The 23,654-nt window shown below is 40.4% G+C and overlaps 4 protein-coding genes across 4 annotated transcripts; all 4 read right to left on the reverse strand.

Moving 5' to 3' along the window:
• Window positions 1–276: 276 nt before the first annotated feature.
• On the reverse strand, window positions 277–3,850 carry LOC307073211 (extracellular calcium-sensing receptor-like; the record flags this gene model as incomplete). Its single annotated transcript, XM_079732914.1, has 6 exons — window positions 277–1,178; window positions 1,716–1,839; window positions 1,931–2,158; window positions 2,271–3,065; window positions 3,227–3,518; window positions 3,618–3,850. 6 exons carry the CDS (start codon window positions 3,848–3,850, stop codon window positions 277–279), a joined length of 2,574 nt encoding a protein of 857 aa, XP_079589040.1.
• A 948-nt stretch (window positions 3,851–4,798) lies between these two features.
• LOC307073212 (extracellular calcium-sensing receptor-like) lies at window positions 4,799–9,186 on the reverse strand (the record flags this gene model as incomplete). The annotated part of the gene is made up of 6 exons (XM_079732915.1): window positions 4,799–5,700; window positions 7,033–7,156; window positions 7,229–7,456; window positions 7,568–8,362; window positions 8,521–8,812; window positions 8,945–9,186. 6 exons carry the CDS (start codon window positions 9,184–9,186, stop codon window positions 4,799–4,801), a joined length of 2,583 nt encoding a protein of 860 aa, XP_079589041.1.
• Window positions 9,187–10,810: 1,624 nt separating this feature from the next.
• LOC307073213 (extracellular calcium-sensing receptor-like) lies at window positions 10,811–15,188 on the reverse strand (the record flags this gene model as incomplete). The annotated part of the gene is made up of 6 exons (XM_079732916.1): window positions 10,811–11,712; window positions 13,042–13,165; window positions 13,238–13,465; window positions 13,578–14,372; window positions 14,532–14,823; window positions 14,956–15,188. The coding sequence occupies 6 exons, from the start codon at window positions 15,186–15,188 to the stop codon at window positions 10,811–10,813; spliced, it is 2,574 nt and encodes an 857-aa protein (XP_079589042.1).
• A 1,016-nt stretch (window positions 15,189–16,204) lies between these two features.
• Window positions 16,205–23,415, reverse strand: LOC307073214 (vomeronasal type-2 receptor 1-like; the record flags this gene model as incomplete). The annotated part of the gene is made up of 8 exons (XM_079732917.1): window positions 16,205–17,374; window positions 17,506–17,736; window positions 17,818–18,642; window positions 18,928–19,216; window positions 19,425–19,640; window positions 21,960–22,090; window positions 22,253–23,068; window positions 23,161–23,415. The coding sequence occupies 8 exons, from the start codon at window positions 23,413–23,415 to the stop codon at window positions 16,205–16,207; spliced, it is 3,933 nt and encodes a 1,310-aa protein (XP_079589043.1).
• Between the last annotated feature and the right edge of the window lie 239 nt (window positions 23,416–23,654).

Below are 23,654 nucleotides of genomic sequence, written 5' to 3' on the forward strand. Positions count from 1 at the left end.
TGTGGCTTTATTACAACATATTTCCAACCTTACTTTGCACAACAGCACTCACCACATTTTCTGCAGGAAATGCATCTTCTCGTTTGAATGTCACAATTTTAATATAATTATATATGATCAATAATTGGAATGATAGATATAGCACGTTGAAATAAAGATAGAAAATAACAAACCAAGAGGCCAGAATGGCAAAAAGAACAAATATCACGCTGATTAATGCTAAAGTCTTTATTGGAAAACATATTTCTTGGACTATGAATATAAACTTTTGTAAAATTAACTCTTCTTATCCATCATATTCTTTTTTGTGTTTCTTTCAGGTTTCAACAATATTATGTAGCACTTTGGAATAAAAATACAAAAAAGTAACCCAAAACTAGAGGCCAGGATAGCAAATATTTCCACAGCCACACTGAACTTCCCAGGAGAACTGACATAAGCAGGGATGAAGGTCATCCAGACTGCACAGAATATCAACATGCTGAAGGTGATGAATTTGGCTTCATTAAAGTTATCAGGCAACTTTCTGGCCAGAAAAGCCAGTATGAAACACAACAAAGCTAAGAGTCCTATATACCCCAACACAGCCCAGAACCCTATAGGGGATCCTAATGCACATTCTAGAATGATCTTATCTTTAAAATGTCTTAAATTCTTAAACGGATAGGGAGGGTTGGCTGTTAACCAAACTATACAAATCACAACTTGTATAAAAGTAAAAGCTAGAACAACGATTCTCTGTCGACGAGGTCCAAACCATTTCATTAGATTACTACCAGGTAGTGTAGCCTTAAAGGCCATCAACACTGCAAGAGTTTTCCCCAGAACACAAGAGATACAGAGGACAAATGTGATCCCAAACGCTGTGTGGCGAAGCATACAGGACCAGTCTGAGGGACGGCCGATGAAGGTCAGAGAACACAGGAAACACAGAGTCAAGGAGAATAGCAGCAGGAAGCTCAGCTCAGAGTTGTTGGCCTTGACTATTGGAGTATTCCTATGTCTGAAGAAAATGAATGCCACTGTAGCAGTCAAACAGGCTCCTAACAAGGAAGACACTGTGAGAATTGTCCCCATGATTTCGGTATATGACAAAAACTCAGTTTCCTTTTTCTCACATTCATCTCTTCTCTCATTGGACCAGAACTCAGGATGGCATCTTACACAGGTGATAGAATCTACAATTAAATGAAATATACGATACAATCATCACATTTATCAAGAGACATTTTTTTATAAAAGTATGTAGCATGATGAGGAAAATGCAGCATTTATAAATGTATTGTGTCTTACTAGTCTTCTTATTTTTTTTCTAATATTGTTTAGAATGTTTAGTGTATTTGTCTAATTTTAGTGTAATTATAATCAGTGTAACATTAGTAATGGAGAATTCTTCACATGAATGCATGTCAAATAAACACAGTTGTGGGCCACAGCATTAATAATAGTCTTGTTTGTGCAAGAGACCAACAGGGCTTGAGCACTGTATTGCTTAGCCTACTCCACTCATTCCTTGGCAGTAACCACTGCCTTCATGAAACACATATTAAAGTTATAGGATGCGCCTTTTCTTACTCTGCATTAACTGTATAAATGGTCCATTAACAAATTCATAGTAACTTCCTTGTGATGATTAACTGCTTAAAAGAATGGTTGAGAACTAATTCATATTTTCATGGCACTACCCTACATTATCTTGAGCCAGGCTATAGTACCTGTTGTGTTACTGACTTCCCCCTCTGCACACGGTATACAGTCATAGCAGCAGACAGGCTTTCCTTTCTGGAGGACCTTGCGAGTTCCCAATGTACATGTCCCGCTACAGACTGAAATAGGTACCTGCATGTGGAAAAGAGTCAGAGTTGATTCCACGGTACTGATTTGATCTGGACAGTGCTGATCATTATTTAATGGAAAAAAACAACTTAACCTGTTTTGAGTTATTTGCCCAAGTCAAGGTCAGGTTATCTAGATGTAGCTGTTTGTCTTCAGGCAGAGACGCATCATAGAGACCAATAGTAACAAACTCCACACTGCCATCCTTCTTGGGCTGCCAGTTTATGATGTCATACTTTGCAGCTGGGTCTCCATTCTCATTGAAGTAAACTTCCTCTCCCTCTTTAGTTTTGAACCTTATGTTTTTTAAATGCTGCAAAATCTGATGGCAAATGCTTAATTTTAGCAAAATGATCGCATTCAGTTCCTATTTAAATCACCTAAATTATTCTACAGAATAATTTAAAGTAAATCACATTTTTTTTATGACTCACCACTTGCGGATCTGATGCTATAGTGTTGCTACATGTGTCTCCACAGCCAAGAATTTTATGAAGAGTGTGGGCAACTGCATACACTGCTTTATATACATTGTTAAAGATTGGCATAAGTGACATGTCATGGAAGCTGTTTTTTATCTCTGTAAGATCTTCAAAACCTGTACATTGTTCTTGATTTTCTCCTGTTTGCTTTATATGATTAAAAATGCAACCAAAGGCAGTCTCCCAGAACTCTGTGAACAATTTATTTCCAGAGGAGTTGAGTGGCTTCACATCCAACATGAACTCTCTCAGGCCAGTGACATGGGCCTTTCGGATGGCCAGGCCAATAGAGCCATCCAGGATGTAGTGCCCCTTTGCAATAGCAGTTTGGGAATCCGATATCCAGCTTTCAGTGCCTATCCATTGGAACCCTGTGAGGTTGTGGTGGGCAAACTCCTCTATTAGTACATCCATATCCATATGAGAGAGGAACCCGATAATAACCTTGGAAGAGGATCCCTTAATGGTCTCTATAATCTTCTGCTTTTGTTCTGGTGAATCTGTCCTGAAAAAAGGCAATGAGTACTCAAGACAGATGCCGAGCTGTGTGGCTATTTCTATAAATGTGGCCATTCCATTGTTCCCATAGTCATCATTTGTTCTAATAGCCCCTACCCAGGTCCAACCAAAGTGCTTGACCATTTGGGCTAGAGCTCTACTCTGGTAGTAGTCACTGGGTATGGTTCTGAGGAAGGATGGATACTTGACTTTGTTGCTAAGACAAGCACATGTTGCAAAGTGGCTGACCTGGGGGGATAGAGAATAATATCAGAAATGCATTATTACAGATCAGAAATACTTACAAAGTGAGAAATTAATACAAATTAAAAGATACAGACAGCTAGAACCATTGAAAAAGACACATGATATCTCAATGTTCAACCAAGGATTATTTTGAAACCCTTCACCATTGGGGTGTGAAAAGGTCCAATTACTGTGGATACAGCCATGCAGGGGGAAGATGAGGTCACTCCTATAATGGCAGGGACAGATCCACTGCATGGCTGCTCAGACATGGTGGCTGTTTCCTCATTGCCATTGATCAAAGACAGTGCGACTCTGACAGCTCGTGCAAGTGAACCACACACATCATACATCTTATAGCCTAGTTCAATGCCAGGCAGAAGGTCAGTGCTGTTGTTTATCTCCTCAATGGCAAACAGCATCGACTGGGCAAACTGGAACGCTCTGAAATTCAGACTTGAACCAAAGGGTTGGTATTACATATAACATCAAAACATGTTCATTAGAATTAGTTAAATCTACTGTATATATGTAGATTTAACAATTTAAAACTACCTTATACACTGGAGTGGTAGTGGTCTGTGTGCGTAGGTCGACTCCACAGTCCTCCAGCTGCTGTGGAAGGAGAAGATTCCACCCAAGATGATGTCTCCAGTCTTGAAGAGCTGGGGCTCCTCTGGCTCCCCCATCAGGCTGCACACTCGCTCCTCAGACTTGGAGAAAGACGCCACGAGCAAAAGCTGTAGAAGAGCCAAACCCTGCTCGGACCACCTCTGTGCGGAGAGCATAGCTAACATGGGTGGCATCACATGCAGCAAAGAACAAGGCATACACAGCACTGGTATTTATATCAAAGGGGATTGTGACAAATATAGTAATCTGACCGTATTAAACCTTCTGGGGTAGGGGGTAAACAATTTGTTCAGGTTAGCGCACATGTTAAACCAAACGTTACCCATTTATTTGATAAAAATTTAATGCAGAGAAAGCAAAATGGTATCGTATTGAATGCTTTTAGATAAGTTAACTGGCAGATATGCCCATGAGTTGATTAAGGTTAGTATGATAGATAAGCAAACATAAATGATGTAACAATATTATATTTGTATTGTTCTTATGATTATCAGCCCTCAAGTGATGTAGCCTAATAAGTCTCAAAACTAGGTCAGGCATCAGCTTAAACTATAGCACATAGGACTTAACTAGATACTTATTTTCTTGATGCAGTTTGATGTAGTATTTGCATGTTTTTGCTCTGATTGGAGCATTTGCATTTCTACTATTGATCACCCTATTTATATACATGGTCTTGTTACATTGAGACGAAAGAATATGAATGTCAGTGTGGGAAAAAATGTCTGTCAGAGCAATGCATGGAGGCAGTCTTGTTTCTGTTCTGTTTTCATTAGAAATGATCTCCTTTGATGATAATGAGATTGCACAATATTATCTTTACGCAGAACATTGTTTCATCTCATTTGAGCTTACCGACTGAACATTTTAAAACTCATTTTATCATTGTTACCTGGGAGCAATTGACATAAAGGCAAGATGGGTGGTTATTTGAATCTCATTATGTTAACAGGATTATATTTTTAAAAAGTAATTCAAATGATAGCTATTGCTCTTTAGAATAAAGCTAGAAAAGCACAAATCAAGCGGCAAAGATGGTCATTCATGCTACAGTCTTTAATGAAATGTATATTATTTAACTATGAACAAGAACATCTACTAATCTAACTCTTTTTATCCATCATGTTCTTTTTTGTGTTTCTTTTTGGTTTCAACAATATTATGTAGCATTTGGGGAAAAAAATACAAAATAGTAACCCAAAACTAGAGGCCAGGATAGCAAATATTTCCACAGCAACACTGAACTTCCCAGGAGAACTCACATAAGCAGGGATGAAGGTCATCCAGACTGCACAGAATATCAACATGCTGAAGGTGATGAATTTGGCCTCATTAAAGTTATCAGGCAGCTTTCTGGCCAGAAAAGCCAGAATGAAACATAACAAAGCTAGGAGCCCTATATACCCCAACACAGCCCAGAACCCTATAGGGGATCCTAATGCACATTCTAGAATGATCTTATCTTTAAAATGTCTTAAATTCTTAAATGGATAGGGAGGGTTGGCTGTTAACCAAACAATACAAATCCCAACTTGTATAAAAGTAAAAGCCAGAACAACAATTCTCTGTCGACGAGGTCCAAACCATTTCATAAGATTACTACCAGGTAGTGTAGCCTTAAAGGCCATCAACACAGCAAGAGTTTTCCCCAGAACACAAGAGATACAGAGGACAAATGTGATCCCAAACGCCGTGTGGCGAAGCATACATGACCAGTCTGAGGGACGGCCGATGAAGGTCAGAGAACACAGGAAACACAGAGTCAAGGAGAAGAGCAGCAGGAAGCTCAGCTCAGAGTTGTTGGCCTTGACTATTGGAGTATTCCTATGTCTGAAGAAAATGAATGCCACTGTAGCAGTCAAGCAGGCTCCTATCAAGGAAGACAGTGTGAGAATTGATCCCATGATTTCAGTAAATGACAGAAACTCAGTTTCCTTTTTCTCACAATCATCTCTTCTCTCATTGGACCAGAACTCAGGATGACATCGCACACAAGTGATAGAATCTAAAATTCAATAAAATAAGGTATAAATATTAGATTTCATGACAAATTTAAGGAAAGTAGTAACATTGAGTGGCATTAGGAACGGACTTGACAAATGGAATGTAATAATCATAACTAAGAATGTTTTTATGGTGTTTAATCCCATGAAAATAAGAATTGTTGTGTTTTTGGTACCTAAGAATGCTCTACCTCTATATATACACTGAGAAAAGGTCATTTTCAATGGAGCCTGCTAATTTGGACCCCAATGTTACTACAGACACCCAGAATGGACAAACAATGCTAGAAGTTATGCATCTTTAATTGACAATCAAACCCTATCTTACTTGTAAACTTTGACCCATACTTTTTTGGCCAGCTAAACTAAATACAATTAATTAGTCTATCAAGGATTCCCATCACTTAACATTTGGCAGCTTGATGCTGTCATAGATGATGAAATCATTTTGGTAGAACCAACTGACACATTACCGCCAAGTACAGGCCCCCGTAACCCTTCCTATATCTTTGGAAAGGGAGGGGTGGATATTCAGTGGGTGGTAATCTGCAACCTCACCGCTAGATGCCAATAGTTCCAAAACACTGGACCTTTACAATTTAATCTCAATCTGCATTGCTTCCACTAAGGTGTTCTGGATTGTGATGAGAACCCATGATAAAAAATAAATGCGAAAAACCTTCACTTTTGAACCATCAAAGCACAATAAATATTTTTATTGCGCTTTGAACCACGCTCACTTGAAAAGGGCTTTTGAAGCTCTTCTAACTCCCATAGTATGTTGATACTTTGCAAGTTGAGAACCAAGATGCAGGTTATGAACAGCTTCAAAAGCCATTTCACATTGTCCTTCAAAACACTTATTGTCAACACATATGGTCTGAGGAAACAGAAGAATATAATAGTAATCTCCAACCATGGGCGTGGCTGTTTGTTTTCAAGCTACTGACCAATGTGAATGCCAAATATGAAACTGTGATCTTGTGCATAGATGGTTTGACGAAAGATGTTCATGATTGGGATATTTACATTGCAGTTATAATGGAAGGATAATCTAACTATCATGATAAATCACTTGCAGATAAGTGCCATAGATAAGTAAATAGAAGTGTGTCAAAGCATTATCTTGTTTGATTTACAGCTGCTTGGTAACAGAAAGTGCTAGGCATTTTAAATATTTAGACTGCTTCACTAATTGCTGATCAAGTTACACTGCCTTAATGAAACAGTCCATATATAAAGTTATAAGCCTCCCCTGTCTTTAACCTGCTTTGACACTTCTGTGAAAAGGTTCCCTAATTGAACCAAGATTTTCTCTTGAACAATGCTAATACCTGTCGTGTTACTGACTTCGCCTTCTGCACAAGGTATACAGTCATAGCAGCAGACAGGCTTTCCTTTCTGGAGGACCTTGCGAGTTCCCGAATCACAGGTTTCACTGCAGATGGACACCGGTACCTGCATGTGCAAAACATATTTTATCAAGAGGTCTGAGTTCTGGGCTCATAATTATGCCAAAACAAGTTGTACCTTTTTTGAGTTATTTGCCCAATTAAACGTCTTGTTATCTAGATTGAGTTGTTTGTCTTCAGGCAGAGAAGCATCATAGAGACCGATAGTAACAAACTCCACACTGCCATCCTTCTTAGGCTGCCAGTTTATGATGTCATACTTTGCAGCTGGGTCTCCATTCTCATTAAAGTAAACCTCCTCTCCCTCTTTTGTTTTAAAATGAATATTTTTTATATTCTGCAAAATCTGAAAATAAATGCTTGATTTATTATTTATCATATATTTCCTTAAGAGAATTTTTTTTACAACAACGTTTACGTTACATTTATATTATATAGCATTATGTGTTTAACTCACCGTGAATGGATCTGGTGATGCAGTGTTGCTACACATTTGCCCACAGCCAAGAATATTATGAAGGCTGTGGGCTATTGCATACACTCCTTTATATACATTGTTAAAGATAGGCATAAGTGACATGTCATTGAAGCTATTTTCCAACCCTGCGAGATCTTCATAACCAGTACACTCTTTCTGGCTTCCTGCTGTTTCCTTTGTCCGTTTAAAGCTACAATGAAATGCAGTCTCCCAGAACTGTGTGAACAATTTCTCTCCAGAGCAGTTGAGTGGTTTCACATCCAACATGAACTCTCTCAGCCCAGATACCTCGGCCTTTGGGATGGCAAGACCAACCGAGCCATCAAGGATGTAGTGACCCTCTGTCGTAGCAGTTACAGAATCTGATATCCAGGCCTCAGTGCCTACCCATTGGTAACCTGTGAGGTTGTGGTGGGCAAACTCCTCAATGAGTATTTCCAAATCCATGTGTGACAGGAAGGTGACAATTACCCGAGAAGTGGAACCCTTAATGATGTCTATTATTCTCTGTATCTTTTCTGCAGGATCTGTTCTGAAAAATGAGACTGAGTACTCGAGGCAGATGCCGAGCCGTGTTGCTGTGTCTGTGAAAATGGCCATTCCATTAGTCCCATAGTCATCACTAGATCTAATGGCCCCTACCCAGGTCCAACCAAAGTGCTTGACCATTTGGGCTAGAGCTCTACTCTGGTAGTAGTCACTGGGTATGGTTCTGAGGAAGGATGGATACTTGACTTTGTTGCTAAGACAAGCACATGTTGCAAAGTGGCTAACCTAGGGGACAGAGAGGAACGATATAACAAATGTATTATTATAGATTAAAGTTACACAAAGTGAATAGAAAAATTGACATAAAACTACAAATTTAGAGGCAAATGCTTTTGAAATATTTTCTATGGTTAGGCTCGAGATTATTTTATTAAACCCTTTACCAGTGGGATGTAGAAAGGTCCTAAAACGGTGGATATAGCCATGCAGGGGGAAGAGGAGGTTTCTCCCATAATGGCAGGGACAGATCCACGACAAGGATTTTCAGACAAGGAGGCTGTTTCCTCATTGACGTCCGTCAGAGCCAGCGCCACTCTCACAGATCGTGCAATTGAACCACATGCATCATATATCATATATCCCAGTGTAATGCCGGGCAGAATGTCAGTGCTGTTGTTTATCTCTTCAATTGCAAATAGCATCGCCTGGGCATACTGGAACGCTCTGAAATTAAGACTTAAATCAAATGGTTATGGATCCAAACACGCATTTAGTTTCACCCCATATGACTTTAAATTTGATGTGAAACCTTAAATGATGAAATACAATGTATATGTATGTATATAGACATGCAACATTTTTTATTACCTAGTGCACTCGAGTGGTAGTGGTCTATGCACATAGGTCGACTCCACAGTCCTCCAGCTGCTGTGGAAGGAGAAGATTCCACCCAAGATGATGTCTCCAGTCTTGAAGAGCTGGGGCTCCTCTGGCTCCCCCATCAGGCTGCACACTCGCTCCTCAGACTTGGAGAAAGACGCCACGAGCAAAAGCTGTAGAAGAGCCAAACCCTGCTCTGACCACCTCTGTGTGGAGAGCATACCTAACATGGGTGGCATCACATGCAGCAAAGAACAAGGCATACACAGCAGTGGCTTTTATAAGGAGTTTGATACATGATGCATTGGGACAATAATCATTATCTGTTTGGTGTGTGTGTGTGTGTGTGTGTGTGTGTGTGTTTGCGTGTTTGTGCATGCACATGCATTCCTTTGTTTGAGGTCATGAATGAGCTCTCTTCTTCTAGTATGAGGCGTTATAGAGAGTATGTAGGGAAGGTTGGCATTCTGGTCCAGTAGTGTTAACATTTGACCTGACCCCATGAATCAGGAAGGCCAAGCCGCAGGGGCATAGGCGTCGATTACGGGGGGGACGGGGGGGACATGTCCCCCCCACTTTCTAAAATACGAATTTTGTCCCCCCCACTTTTGCGACCGAAAAAAAAAAAAAAAAAATCTCCCCACATACTCAACCGAAATCGTCGAGTCTAAATCATGCGATAGGCGCGCACGAAGACATCCTCACAAGTCACAGCATGCACAACAGCAGGTCTTTACAGTCTGCAATTGATTGTCTGGTAAACTTTGTTGATGTCAAGATAAGTGTTAAATTGCCAACACTTTTCTTTGTCCTGTGTGTATTAGTATTACATATCCGAAATCCCGAGCGCCAATACCCTGGTGTTTTCAACGTCGTTTTGCAAAACAAGCCAAAACACAAACTGGTTTTTCAACACCTGACAATACACTGCAGAGCATATTTTAATGCAGCGTTGAATGGATGAATAGCTTACATAAGGGTACCCACCACTTTTCAAACCACACTCAAGCTTATGGTTATTGTCCCCACCACTTCTAAAAACAAACTGACGCCCTTGCGCAGGGGTACGGTGTAGCATAAGGCTGACGCATGTTCATAAGGAACAAATGGTGGTTGTTTTTTACTCGTACTGTTTGCTACTTTTAATTATGAATGCTATGTCAGGGATGATATGATAGTGGTGCATTTGAAACAAGTTAAAGCATACAGTATATGTATTTTAACTGGCTAGATTAAGGCCTTTCTGGTTTTTATTTATTTATTTTATTGTAGCCTTTATTTTTTGCCAATCTAGCGTGAAAGACTTAACTGTAACTCAAAGTTGTGTTGGTGAAAATATGTCCGGACAAGCACAGACGTTTCCATGGTTATTTTATTTCGTTGCTTTACCCATGTATTTTTACAAGGAATCAAGTACTTGAAAAATATGACTTTAAGATACTGTAAATTGTATTCATAATTTACACTAATGATATAATCTTTTTTCATTAATAATTCTTTCACATTAGTATTATTGCAAGCATAAAAACACAGTGGCCCATAACTTAATTTTACATTTTACTACTAACATCATTCATGGCTTGGTGAAAGGAGATTTGTTGTATTGGCATGATTTTTAAATAGTTATATAGTTTGCACTATGTTAAACGTGGTCATATTTTAATTACAGTAGTTATTATATATGATACATAATTATGTACATCAACTTCAAAGAAAAAAACATTTCCAATGTTGTTGAATACAATGTGTGTATATAATGCAATGTCATCGATAATGTTCTTGGTGTTATCTGGCCCATCAAATGTTTCTCTGTATTTTTCACTGGTGTAAGCAATATAATGTAGCACTTGGAATCTAACTCTTCTTATCCATCATGTTCTTTTTTGTGTTTCTTTCTGGTTTCAACAATATTATGTAGCATTTTGGGAAAAAAATACAAAATAGTAACCCAAAACTAGAGGCCAGGATGGCAAATATTTCAACAACCACACTGAACTTCCCAGGAGAACTGACATAAGCAGGGATGAAGGTCATCCAGACTGCACAGAATATCAACATGCTGAAGGTGATGAATTTGGCCTCATTGAAGTTATCAGGCAGCTTTCTGGCCAGAAAAGCCAGAATGAAACATAACATAGCTAAGAGTCCTATATACCCCAACACAGCCCAGAACCCTATAGGGGATCCTAATGCACATTCTAGAATTATCTTATCTTTAAAATGTCTTAAATTCTTTAATGGATAGGGAGGGTTGGCTGTTAACCAAACAATACAAATCCCAACTTGTATAAAAGTAAAAGCCAGAACAACAATTCTCTGTCGACGAGGTCCAAACCATTTCATAAGATTACTACCTGGTAGTGTAGCCTTAAAGGCCATCAACACAGCAAGAGTTTTCCCCAGAACACAAGAGATACAGAGGACAAATGTGATCCCAAACGCTGTGTGGCGAAGCATACATGACCAGTCTGAGGGACGGCCGATGAAGGTCAGAGAACACAGGAAACACAGAGTCAAGGAGAAGAGCAGCAGGAAGCTCAGCTCAGAGTTGTTGGCCTTGACTATTGGAGTATTCCTATGTCTGAAGAAAATGAATGCCACTGTAGCAGTCAAGCAGGCTCCTATCAAGGAAGACAGTGTGAGAATTGATCCCATGATTTCAGTAAATGACAGAAACTCAGTTTCCTTTTTCTCACAATCATCTCTTCTCTCATTGGACCAGAACTCAGGATGACATCGCACACAAGTGATAGAATCTAAAATTCAATAAATAAAGTATAAATATTAGATTTCATGACAAATTTAAGGAAAGTAGTAACATTGAGTGGCATTAGGAACAGACTTGACAAATGGAATATAATAATCATAGCTAAGTATGTTTAATTAGTGTTTAATCCCATGAAAATAAGAATTGTTGTGTTTTTGGTACCTAAGAATGCACCCTCTATATCTACACTGAGAAAAGGTCATTTTCAATGGAGCCTGCTAATTTGGACCCCAATGTTACTACAGACACCCAGAATGGACAAACAATGCTAGAAGTTACGCATCTTTAATTGACAATCATACCCTATCTTACTTGTAAACTTTGACCCATACTTTTTTGGCCAGCTAAACTAAATACAATTAATTAGTCTATCAAGGATTCCCATCACTTAACATTTGGCAGCTTGATGCTGTCATAGATGATGCAATCATTTTGGTAGAACCAACTGACACATTACCGCCAAGTACAGGCCCCCGTAACCCTTCCTACATCTTGGGAAAGGGAGGGGTGGATATTCAGTGGGTGGTAATCTTCAACCTCACCGCTAGATGCCAATAGTTCCTACACACTGGGCCTTTACAATTTCATCTAAATCTGCATTGCTTCCACTAAGGTGTTCTGGATTGTGATGAGAACCCATGATAAAAAATAAATGCGAAAAACCTTCACTTTTGAACCATCAAAGCACAATAAATATCTTTATTGCGCTTTGAACCACGCTCACTTGAAAAGGGCTTTTGAAGCTCTTCCAACCACCATAGTATGTTGATACTTTGCAAGTTAAGAACCAAGATGCAGGTTATAAACAGCTTCAAAAGCCATTTCACATTGTCCAACAAAAAACTCATTGTCAACACATATGGTCTGAGGAAACAGAAGAATATAATAGCAATCTCCAACCATGGGCGTGGCTGTTTGTTTTCAAGCTACTGACCAATGTGAATGCCAATTATGAAATTGTGATCTTGTGCATAGATGGTTAGACGATAGATGTTCATGATTGGGATATTTACATTGCAGTTACAATGGAACGATAATCTAACTGTCATGATAAATCACTTGCAGATAAGTGCCATAGATGAGTAAATAGAAGTGTCTCAAAGCATTATCTTGTTTGATTTACAGCTGCTTGGTAACAGAAAGTGCAAGGCCTTTTAATTATTTAGACTGCTTCACTAATTGCTGATCAAGCTACGCTGCCTTAATGAAAAAGTCCATATATAAAGTTATAAGCCTCCCCTGTCTTTAACCTGCTTTGACACTTCTGTGAAAAGGTTCCCTAGTTGAACCAAGATTTTCTCTTGAACAATGCTAGTACCTGTCGTGTTACTGACTTCGCCTTCTGCACACGGTATACAGTCATAACAGCAGACAGGCTTTCCTTTCTGGAGGACCTTGCGAGTTCCCGAATCACAGGTTTCACTGCAGATGGACACCGGTACCTGCATGTGCAAAACATATTTTATCAAGAGGTCTGAGTTCTGATTTCATAATTATGCCAAAACAAGTTGTACCTTTTTTGAGTTATTTGCCCAATTAAACATCTTGTTATCTAGATTGAGTTGTTTGTCTTCAGGCAGAGAAGCATCATAGAGACCCATAGTAACAAACTCCACACTGCCATCCTTCTTGGGCTGCCAGTTTATAATGTCATACTTTGCAGCTGGGTCTCCATTCTCATTAAAGTAAACCTCCTCTCCCTCTTTTGTTTTAAAATGGATATTTTTGATATTTTGCAAAATCTGAAAATAGATGCTTGATTTATTATTCATCATATATTTCCTTAAGACAAGTTTTTTTTATAACAACGTTTACATTACATTTATATTATATAGCATTATGTGTTTAACTCACCGTGAATGGATCTGGTGATGCAGTGTTGCTACACATTTGCCCACAGCCAAGAATATTATGAAGGCTGTGGGCTATTGCATAAACTCCTTTATATACATTGTTAAAGATAGGCATAAGTGACATGTCATTGAAGCTATTTTCAAACCCTGCGAGATCTTCATAACCAGTACACTCTTTCTGGCTTCCTGCTGTTTCCTTTGTCCGTTTAAAGCTACAATGAAATGCAGTCTCCCAGAACTGTGTGAACAATTTCTCTCCAGAGGAGTTGAGCGGTTTCACATCCAACATGAACTCTCTCAGCCCAGAGACCTCGGCCTTTGGGATGGCAAGACCAACCGAGCCATCAAGGATGTAGTGACCCTCTGTCGTAGCAGTTACAGAATCTGATATCCAGGCCTCAGTGCCTACCCATTGGTAACCTGTGAGGTTGTGGTGGGCAAACTCCTCAATGAGTATTTCAAAATCAGTGTATGACAGGAAGGTGACAATTACCCGAGAAGTGGAACCCTTAATGATGTTGATTATTCTCTGTATCTTTTCTGCTGGATCTGTTCTGAAAAATGAGACTGAGTACTCAAGGCAGATGCCGAGCTGTGTTGCTGTGTCTGTGAATGTGGCCATTCCATTAGTCCCATAGTCATCACTAGATCTAATGGCCCCTACCCAGGTCCAACCAAAGTGCTTGACCATTTGGGCTAGAGCTCTACTCTGGTAGTAGTCACTGGGTATGGTTCTTAGGAAAGATGGATACTTGACTTTGTTGCTAAGACAAGCACATGTTGCAAAGTGGCTAACCTAGGGGACAGAGAGGAACGATATAACAAATGTATTATTATAGATTAAAGTTATACAAAGTGAATATAAAAATCGAACAAAAAACTACAAATTTAGAGGCAAATGCTTTTGAAATATTTTCTATGGTTAGGCTCGAGGTTATTTTATGAAACTCTTTACCAGTGGGATGTAGAAAGGTCCTAAAACGGTGGATATAGCCATGCAGGGGGAAGAGGAGGCCTCTCCAATAATGGCAGGGACAGATCCACGACAAGGATTATCTGACAAGGAGTCTGTTTCCTCATTGACATCCGTCAGAGCCAGCGCCACTCTCACAGATTGTGCAATTGAACCACATGTATCATACATCATATATCCCAGTGTAATGCCGGGCAGAATGTCAGTGCTGTTGTTTATCTCTTCAATTGCAAATAGCATCGCCTGGGCATACTGGAACGCTCTGAAATTAAGACTTAAATCAAATGGTTAAGGATCCAAATACACATTTAGTTTCACCCCATATGACTTTAAATTTGATGTGAAACTTTGAATGATGAAATACAATGAATATGTGTGTATAAAGACATGCAACATTTTTTATTACCTATTGCACTGCAGTGGTAGTGGTCTGTGTGCGTAGGTCAACTCCACAGTCTTCCAGCTGCTCTGGAAGGAGAAGATTCCACCCAAGATGATGTCTCCAGTCTTGAAGAGCTGGGGCTCCTCTGGCTCCCCCATCAGGCTGCACACTCGCTTCTCAGACTTGGAGAATGACGCCACGAGCAAAAGCTGTAGAAGAGCCAAACCCTGCTCTGACCACCTCTGTGTGGAGAGCATACCTAACATAGGTGGCATCACATGCAGCAAAGAACAAGGCATACACAGCAGTGGCTTTTATAAGGAGTTTGATACATGATGCATTGGGACAATAATCATTATCTGTTTGGTGTGTGTGTGTGTGTGTGTGTGTGTGTGTGTGTGTGTGTGTGTGTGTGTGTGTGTGTGTGTGTGTGTGTGTGTGTGTGTGTGTGTGTGTGTGTGTGTGTGTGTGTTGTGTGTGAATGCATGCACAAGCATTCATGTGTGTGAGGTCATGAATGAGCTCTCTTCTTCTTTTTGAGTCGTTGTAGAGAGTATGTAGGGAAGTTTGGCATTCTGCTCCAGTAGTGTTAACATTTTATCTGACCCCATGAATCAGGACAGCCGCTAGGGAACAGTGTAGCAAAAGGATCTAATGGGAGTTGTTTTTTACTCGTACTGTTGGCTACTTTTAGTTACGACTGCTTTGTCAGGGATGATATGATAGTGGTGCAATTGAAACAACTCAAAGCATACAGTATATGTATTTTAACCGGCTGCCTTTATTTTTGCCAATCTAGCGTGAAAGACTGTACTGTAACTCAAAGTTATCATGGTGAAATTATGCCCCAACAAGCACAGACGTTTCCATGGTTATTTTATTTTGTTACTTTACCCATGTATTTTTTCAAGGAATCACGTATATGAAAAATATGACACCAATATACTTTAAATTGTATTAATAATTTACACTGATAATATATTCTTTCTTCATTAATAATTTTTGCACATTAGTATTATTGCAAGCATAAAAACACAGTGGCCCACAACTTCATTTTACACTTTACTACTAACATCATTCATGGCTTGGTGAAAGGAGATTTGTTAGATTGCCATGATTTTTATATAGTTATATAGTTTGCACTATGTGAAATGCGGTCATATTTTAATTACAGTAGTTATTATGTATGATATACAATTATGTACATCAACTTCAAATAAAACAACATTTCCATTGTTGTTGAATACAGTGTGTGTATATAATGAAATGTCATCTATAATGTTCTTGGAGTTATCTGGCCCATTAAATGTTTCTTTGTATTTTTCTCTGGTGTAAGCAATATAATGTAGCACTTGGGAAGAAAAATACAAAATAACAACCCATAGCTTGAAGCTAGAATTGCAAATATCTCCACAGCTACAGTGAACTTCCCAGGAGAACTGACATAAGCAGGGATAAAGGTGATCCAGACAGCACAGAATATCAGCATGCTGAAGGTGATAAATTTGGCCTCATTGAAGTTATCAGGGAGCTTTCTGGCCAGAAAAGCCAGTATGAAACATAACATAGCTAGGAGTCCTATATAACCCAACACAGCCCAGAACCCTATAGGGGATCCTAGGGCACATTCTAGAATGATCTTATCCATATAGGTTTCCATATTCTTAACGGGATATGGAGGATTAATTGTTAACCAAAGAATACAAATCAAAACCTGCATGAGAGTGAAAGCCAATACACTGAGTCTCTGCTGAGTTGTACCAAACCATTTCATAACATTACTACCGGGTAATGTAGCCCTGAAGGCCATTAGCACAACTATAGTTTTCCCCAGAACACAAGAGATACAGAGGACAAAGGTGATCCCAAACGCCGTGTGGCGAAGCATACAGGACCAGTCTGACGGACGGACGATGAAGGTCAGAGAACACAGGAAACACAGAGTCAAGGAGAAGAGCAGCAGGAAGCTCAGCTCAGAGTTGTTTGCCCTGACTATTGGAGTCAGTCGGTAGTGGTAAAATATCAGTGCTATGGCAATTGACAAACAGGCTCCAAATACAGAAAATGTTACTAATAAAATACCCATGAGTTCTCTGAAGGTTAGAAACTCAATAGCTTTCAAATCACAGTTATTTCTCTTCGAGTTGGACTTGTACTCAGGAGGGCATTTGTCACATTTCACTGCATCTGAAAGCACAGATATATTTAAGCTGCACAGTAGAGACAACCTCAGAGACACCAGTACAGTGCTAGCAGGGATTCTGCCCAACAGAAACATGATGAAGGCTAAGGAAAAGGCAAGGAATCCTGCTGTCTCACTTGTGCTGTTGCTGAACTCCCCGTCAGCACAGGGGATGCAATCAAAACAGCAGATAGCTTTTCCCTTGACGAAAGCCCTCCGAGTCCCTGGTAGACAGCTCTCACTGCATATAGATCGGGGAACCTGCACCGCAATAATAACCCACGATCAGTCATGTTAATTCACGCGCAATCAAAATAATAAAAAATGGAAAACATCGATTAAAATCCAAGGAGACTTATTGATGATGTATCATGTCGTCAGGGTTATCCTACCTGTGTCTGTTGACCAGCCCAGACGGCGCTGACAGCTGGCTTCATTTTAAACTGCTGGCCCTCAGCTTGCGAGGGGTCGTAGTCGCCAATTGTTTCAAATCGGATGTAGCTGGATTCATCCATCTGCCAGTTCACCAGGGCGTAGCGGGCCGCTGGGTCTCCCATGTCATCAAAAGACACTGTCTCACCGATCTTAGTGGTGAAGTTCACCTGCGTCAGGTAATGCAGCACCTGCAGATAAGCATTTGCATTGTTAGTGCTTTAGCATTCTCAACATTAAATTGTACTACAGGAACAGTACATAAAGCACACCTGCCATGGTTGTATGTTGCCCCTGTCTGCACATGAGTTGTTCTCAAAGGGACCCTTTGCATCTTGGCAGGTGAGCAACTGGTGTAATGCATGGGCTACAGCATATGTGGCCTTGTAGATATTATTCAGCAGACTAGCATCAGATACATCTGTGAAGCGGGATTGTGTCTCCCGCAGAGACTCCTTCCCGCTGCAGGATGTGACTGAATCCTTGGTCTGAGCTTCGGCCCCAGGAATGAGTGTGCAGCTGAACACATTCTCCCACAGCTCCACCAGGCCCTGGTCATCAGGCTGTGTAGATGGCCTGCTATTGACCAGGAACTCCTGTAGTCCAGGGACATGAGCATTGTGTGCAGCAAAACCAACAGCACCCTGCACCACAGCATAGTTCACTGGGGAAGCAATGTAACGGTAGGTTATCCAGCCCTCACTGCCCACCCACTGAAGTCCGGTCACATTCTGGAGGTACAGCTCTTTAATAAGGATGTCTAGATCAGTGCCATCAGCAAATGCAACTATAACCTTAGAGGTTGACTTCTTGATGATGTCTACCACCTTCAGGAACCACTTCCTTGGGTCAGTTCTGTAAATGGGCAAAGAGTATTCGACACATACACCTTCCTTTTTAGCTGCCATCAGGAAGGTAGCCATCCCACCATTCCCATAGTCGCTGTTTGTTCGGATCGCCCCTACCCAGGTCCAACCAAAGTGCTTCACAAGTTTTGCCAGTGCTTGGCTCTGGTAAAGGTCACTGGGGATAGTTCTGAAGAAAGACTCATATTCTCTTCTGTTGCTAAGGCATGCACAGGTGGCTGAATGACTTATCTGAAACACATATTAGATAGACAAACCAATTTTCCTCATGAGTATTTCAACACCGTGACAATGCTTATTTCCTCTGGCAAAACACGTTATGAAGCCTGCACATATGTTGGTAATTAAGAACCTAATCTAAGAACAATGTTTAATAAGCCTGAGATGGAAAGAGTGAACGGGAAGAGGATATTAAGAGAGGGAGGCAGAAAGAGACGCAAAGAGAAAGAGAAATCCCATGATAGATGTTTTACCACTTTAGTACATTCACTTAGAACCTTTGACACACTAACTCACCACAGGTATATGGAAGGCCCCCATGGTGCTCGCTATACCTATAGTAGAGGTGGAGGTGGTTTCTCCAATGACTGCCTGAACGCTTAGCTTCTTGCAGCTGCCTTCCCCTTCCATACCATTCCATCCGTTCATTAAGTTGAGAGAGGCTCTGACAGAGAGAGGGATGCTTGGGCAAGAGTCAAAGATGCTATAGCCCAGTGTTATCCCTGGAAGCAGCTCAGAGCTGTTGTTGATCTCCTCTATAGCAAACATCATGGTGTAGGCATATTGTAGTTCACCTGGATCCAGTCTGTGAATCATTTCCAAAACGAAAACATGAGATGAGAAATGTTGATTGTGACATTCAGTGTTACATTCATGTTACATTCAGGGTTAAAAAAATGTAACCCTGAATGATTATTTCTGACATTAGTGAATTCATTCTGTAGCAAAAGCAGAGCAATATGTCATCCCTCATAAATCACATTCTATAATATCAATATATCACATTTTCTTACCCATTACATTGCACGCTTCCCGGGTCAACCTGGAAAGACGGGTTGACACTGACTGGGTTCTGATGGAAGGAGAAAATGCCTCCTATGTTGATGTCCCCTTCCTTTGAAAACTGAGAGAGTTCTTTAGTGCCGTATGTTCGACACACGGATTCCTTGCCTCTGACAGCCAGCAGAGAGAGAAGCAGCAGGTTTGCTAACTGCAGCATCGCTAGCTTTCTGTGTATACCTCCAATAGAGGGAGCTGTTCATGAAATCCCTCAAAGTCTAAGCATTTTATATTCTATTCTGATTGGCACAACACTTTGGGGAATTAATTTAAACGACAGTGACCGTCAGTGTTTTCCTCACCGATGATGATGACATATGTTGTGTCATTAGCAGAAGCCATTGATAGGCCTATTCCATTCGCCATGCTCATTTTCCAATTACATAACTGCCGTCAATCAATCTATAGTCCATGGCGATGGCGATGTCGAGAGATTTAGGGTATGATTGGTTTGTATTTCATTCTAACAATTAGATAAGTCTGGTATACATTTGAAAATATTTGAAACGGCTGTTCATTGTGCACACGGTTAACATCACACTGAAATATATATATATATATATATATATATATGATCTTTCGTTGTTTAATACTGCTAATTCAATCAAGTCTAGTGTTTAATATTGGATTACAGTGATTTCCGCAGGGTTTTTCCCATCATATTCATTTTGGTATTTCTCTCTGGTTTAAGAAGTAGGATATAAAGTTTTGGAGCAAATATGCAAAAAAGCAATCCAAAGCTTGAGGCCAGAATTGCAAATATCTCCACAGCTACAGTGAACTTCCCAGGAGAACTGACATAAGCAGGGATGAAGGTGATCCAGACTGCACAGAATATCAACATGCTGAATGTGATGAATTTGGCCTCATTGAAGTTATCAGGCAGCTTTCTAGCCAGAAAAGCCAGTACGAAACATAACAAAGCTAGGAGGCCTATATACCCCAACACAGCCCAGAACCCTATAGGGGATCCTAGGGCACATTCTAGGATGATTTTTTCACTAGACTGCTCAGTATTTCTGTATGGGAATGGTGGGGCCAGAGTTAACCATAACACACACACTATAACCTGTACTAAGATACAACCAAAAACACTGGTTCTTTGTATTGGCAATGAGCACTGAGGAACTGTGTTTTTGGGCAGTTTTGCCTTGAAGGCTACTACGACTGCTATAGTCTTAGCCAGGACACAAGACATGCACATTGAAAAGGTGATCCCGAAAGCTGTGTGGCGAAGCATACAGGACCAGTCTGAGGGACGGCCGATGAAGGTCAGAGAACACAGGAAACACAGAGTCAAGGAGAAGAGCAGCAGGAAGCTCAGCTCAGAGTTACTCGCTTTTACCAGAGGTGTGTGTCGAAAGTGGAAGAAGACCACTGACACGATCACAGTTAAACTTGTTCCAAACAACGATATAGCTGTGAGGAGGGCTCCCATTGTTTCTTCAAAAGACAGGAACTCAACCACCTTGGGGACACACAGGCTGTGGTCTTCATTCGACCAGAATTGCAACAAACACTTGTTGCATTCTGCAGAATCTGAAAGTAAAGCACTCATTTTAGAGTCAGTACATTTTACAAATACATTAAGTTGCCATGCATTTCAGATGCAGATCGCTAACAAGCAGGTAGGGGACAGCCATCTTGCTAAATGATGGCCACAGGCAGGCTGCAAGAATGTAGTTTCAAATACAGATATCAAAAAACTTGAGGGACTACGGTATCCTTCCGGTTAGTATTAACAGATCCCAGAATCACATTTTGAAAATCCTACGTACAGCACATTCCTATTGGAAGATATTAAAATAAATGAATGTAAAGTACATATTTTGAATACGCATCATACAACACATTCTGATGGGAAAATAATCAATCATATTTGTGTGTTTTGTCATATGTAAGTCGTCACCTGCCGAGGAAGTCTTACCAGTGGCATTGCTGATCTCTCCGGCAGCGCAGGGAATGCAGGAGAAGCAGCAGACAGGTTTCCCTTTAATCGTAGCCTGCCGGAAACCCTTCAAACAGCTGGCACTGCACACAGACTGAGGCCTCTGCAACATCACCACAACAACACTGCTCAGCCTGGCTTCATATATTTCACATGGATAAAAAACATTACTATACTGTCATATTATTATACTAATTAATGTAATTTTAATTGTTCAAACATTTATGTTATCTATAGTATATACTACGATTCTTTGCCTATTGCTCTTTCATTTGCCTCTGTTATTTCAGTACAGTGTCCTATGAATAATCATATCAACTAATATTGTATTTTTGCATGCACACAAGCACTAAAAATGGATAATACAAAGTATTTGTCATATATTTTTGGAGAACTTGAAAAAACAAGATATAAATTAATAAATCTATACAAATAAAGACCTACTTCTCTAGATTCAGCAGCCCATGTGATGTTAATACCATTCATAGTGAATTGCTTTTTATTTGGTAATGAGGCATCGTAGTTCCCCACTGTAACAAACATTGGCTCGCCTGCTCGGTTCCTCTGCCAGTTCACCAGTTCATACATGGCAGCTGGATCTCCGTTCTGATCAAAATACACCCTTTCCCCTGACTTCAGAGGGAAGTTCACCTCCTTCAGGTATTTCAACACCTAAAAGAACAATTTACATTAAACATTCACATGAAAAAATAATGTGAATGTTACTTTTATTTTTATTTTATTACAAGTTAAATATATGATGAAATAATTTATCTCACTTATGCAGATGCTTATATTGATAGAAGTGTCTGTGTTACATCTGTGTCATCTCACCTGCTCTCTCTTTGAACTGTTTGTCCATGTACATGATGGATTGACATTGCCCCCTGTCTTTTCACAGTTTAACATGTTATGAATGGTGTGGGCCACAGCATATACTGCTTTATACACATTGTTAGATATCCGTAACTCTGACACATCAGTGTACGGATTACCGACGTTTTCTAGTTTCTCTGATCCAGAGCACTGCCTGTCACTGGCCTGGTTTTCCAAGTTGCTGTCGAATTTGCAGTCAAACATCGTCTCCCAGAACTCTTTAAGTAGGCTGCTCTGAGAGTCTTGACTCGGGCTCACCCGTAGCAAGAACTCTTTCAACCCTGAAATGTTTGACTTCCTAATGGTGAACCCCAGCGATCCGGTCAGGATGGCGGTGTTTCTCTGGTTGGCCAGGTGGCCGGCCGTGATCCAGGACTCGCTGCCCACCCACTGCAGACCTGTCAGGTTCTGCTTCACCGCTTCTTCAATCAGGATGTCCATCTCTCCCTGAGCGAGGAAGGCCACCAGCACCCTGGCGGTTCCTCGGCGGATCACACTCACCACCCGGGCCACCTTCTCTATGGTGTCCAGTCTGGAGATGGTTTCTGAATACTCGATGCAGACCCCCTCCAGGCGGGCAGCGTCTGCAAAGGCAACCATGCCGTTGTTGCCGTAGTCGTTGTCACTCCGGACCGACCCCACCCAGGTCCAACCAAAGTGCTTGACCAGCTTTGCCAGTGCTCGGCTCTGGTAGTAGTCACTGGGTATGGTCCTAAAGAAGGTAGGGTACTTGATTTTATCACTCAGACAGGCGCATGTCGCAAAATGGCTGATCTAAATAGGAAATGAGAAGGAAAATAATGAGGAAAATAAATGTTTACGATAAAATGGTTACAGTTTGATGAATATCAATTATAAACATGTACCACTGGTATCTGCAACGCCCCTAATGTTCTGAGCATGATAATGGTGGAGGAAGACTCAGAGGCTCCTATGACTGTGTGAATAGAGGACTTTTCAGAGCAGGATTTCCCAAACGTTGTGTCATTTCCATTAAGCAGAGCCATCGCCACACGCATAGATGCCATGATGGAGCCGCAGCTGTCAAACACTTTGTAGCCCAGTGTGACGTTAGGGAGCAGAGAGGTGCTTTTGTTGATTTCCTCAATAGCAAAGATCATTGTTTGTACAAAACGAAACTCTCTGAAATTAATCCTGCACAACAAAGAAAATCATAGCAGAAGTTATAGGACAATAAAAGCATACAGTCAATATTGGACTTCTCAAACGATCTCAGAGCTGCACCACCATGTCTTGAAAAGAGTGCAGAGCATCAATTGCAGTCAGGAAATATAAAGCCAATTTTATTTTTAAATATTATTTAATTGTATTTAAACTGTTGCTTTAAGAATGCATCTGA

Source organism: Pollachius pollachius (genome assembly GCF_949987615.1).
Source record: "Pollachius pollachius genome assembly, chromosome: 3".
NCBI lineage: Eukaryota > Metazoa > Chordata > Actinopteri > Gadiformes > Gadidae > Pollachius > Pollachius pollachius.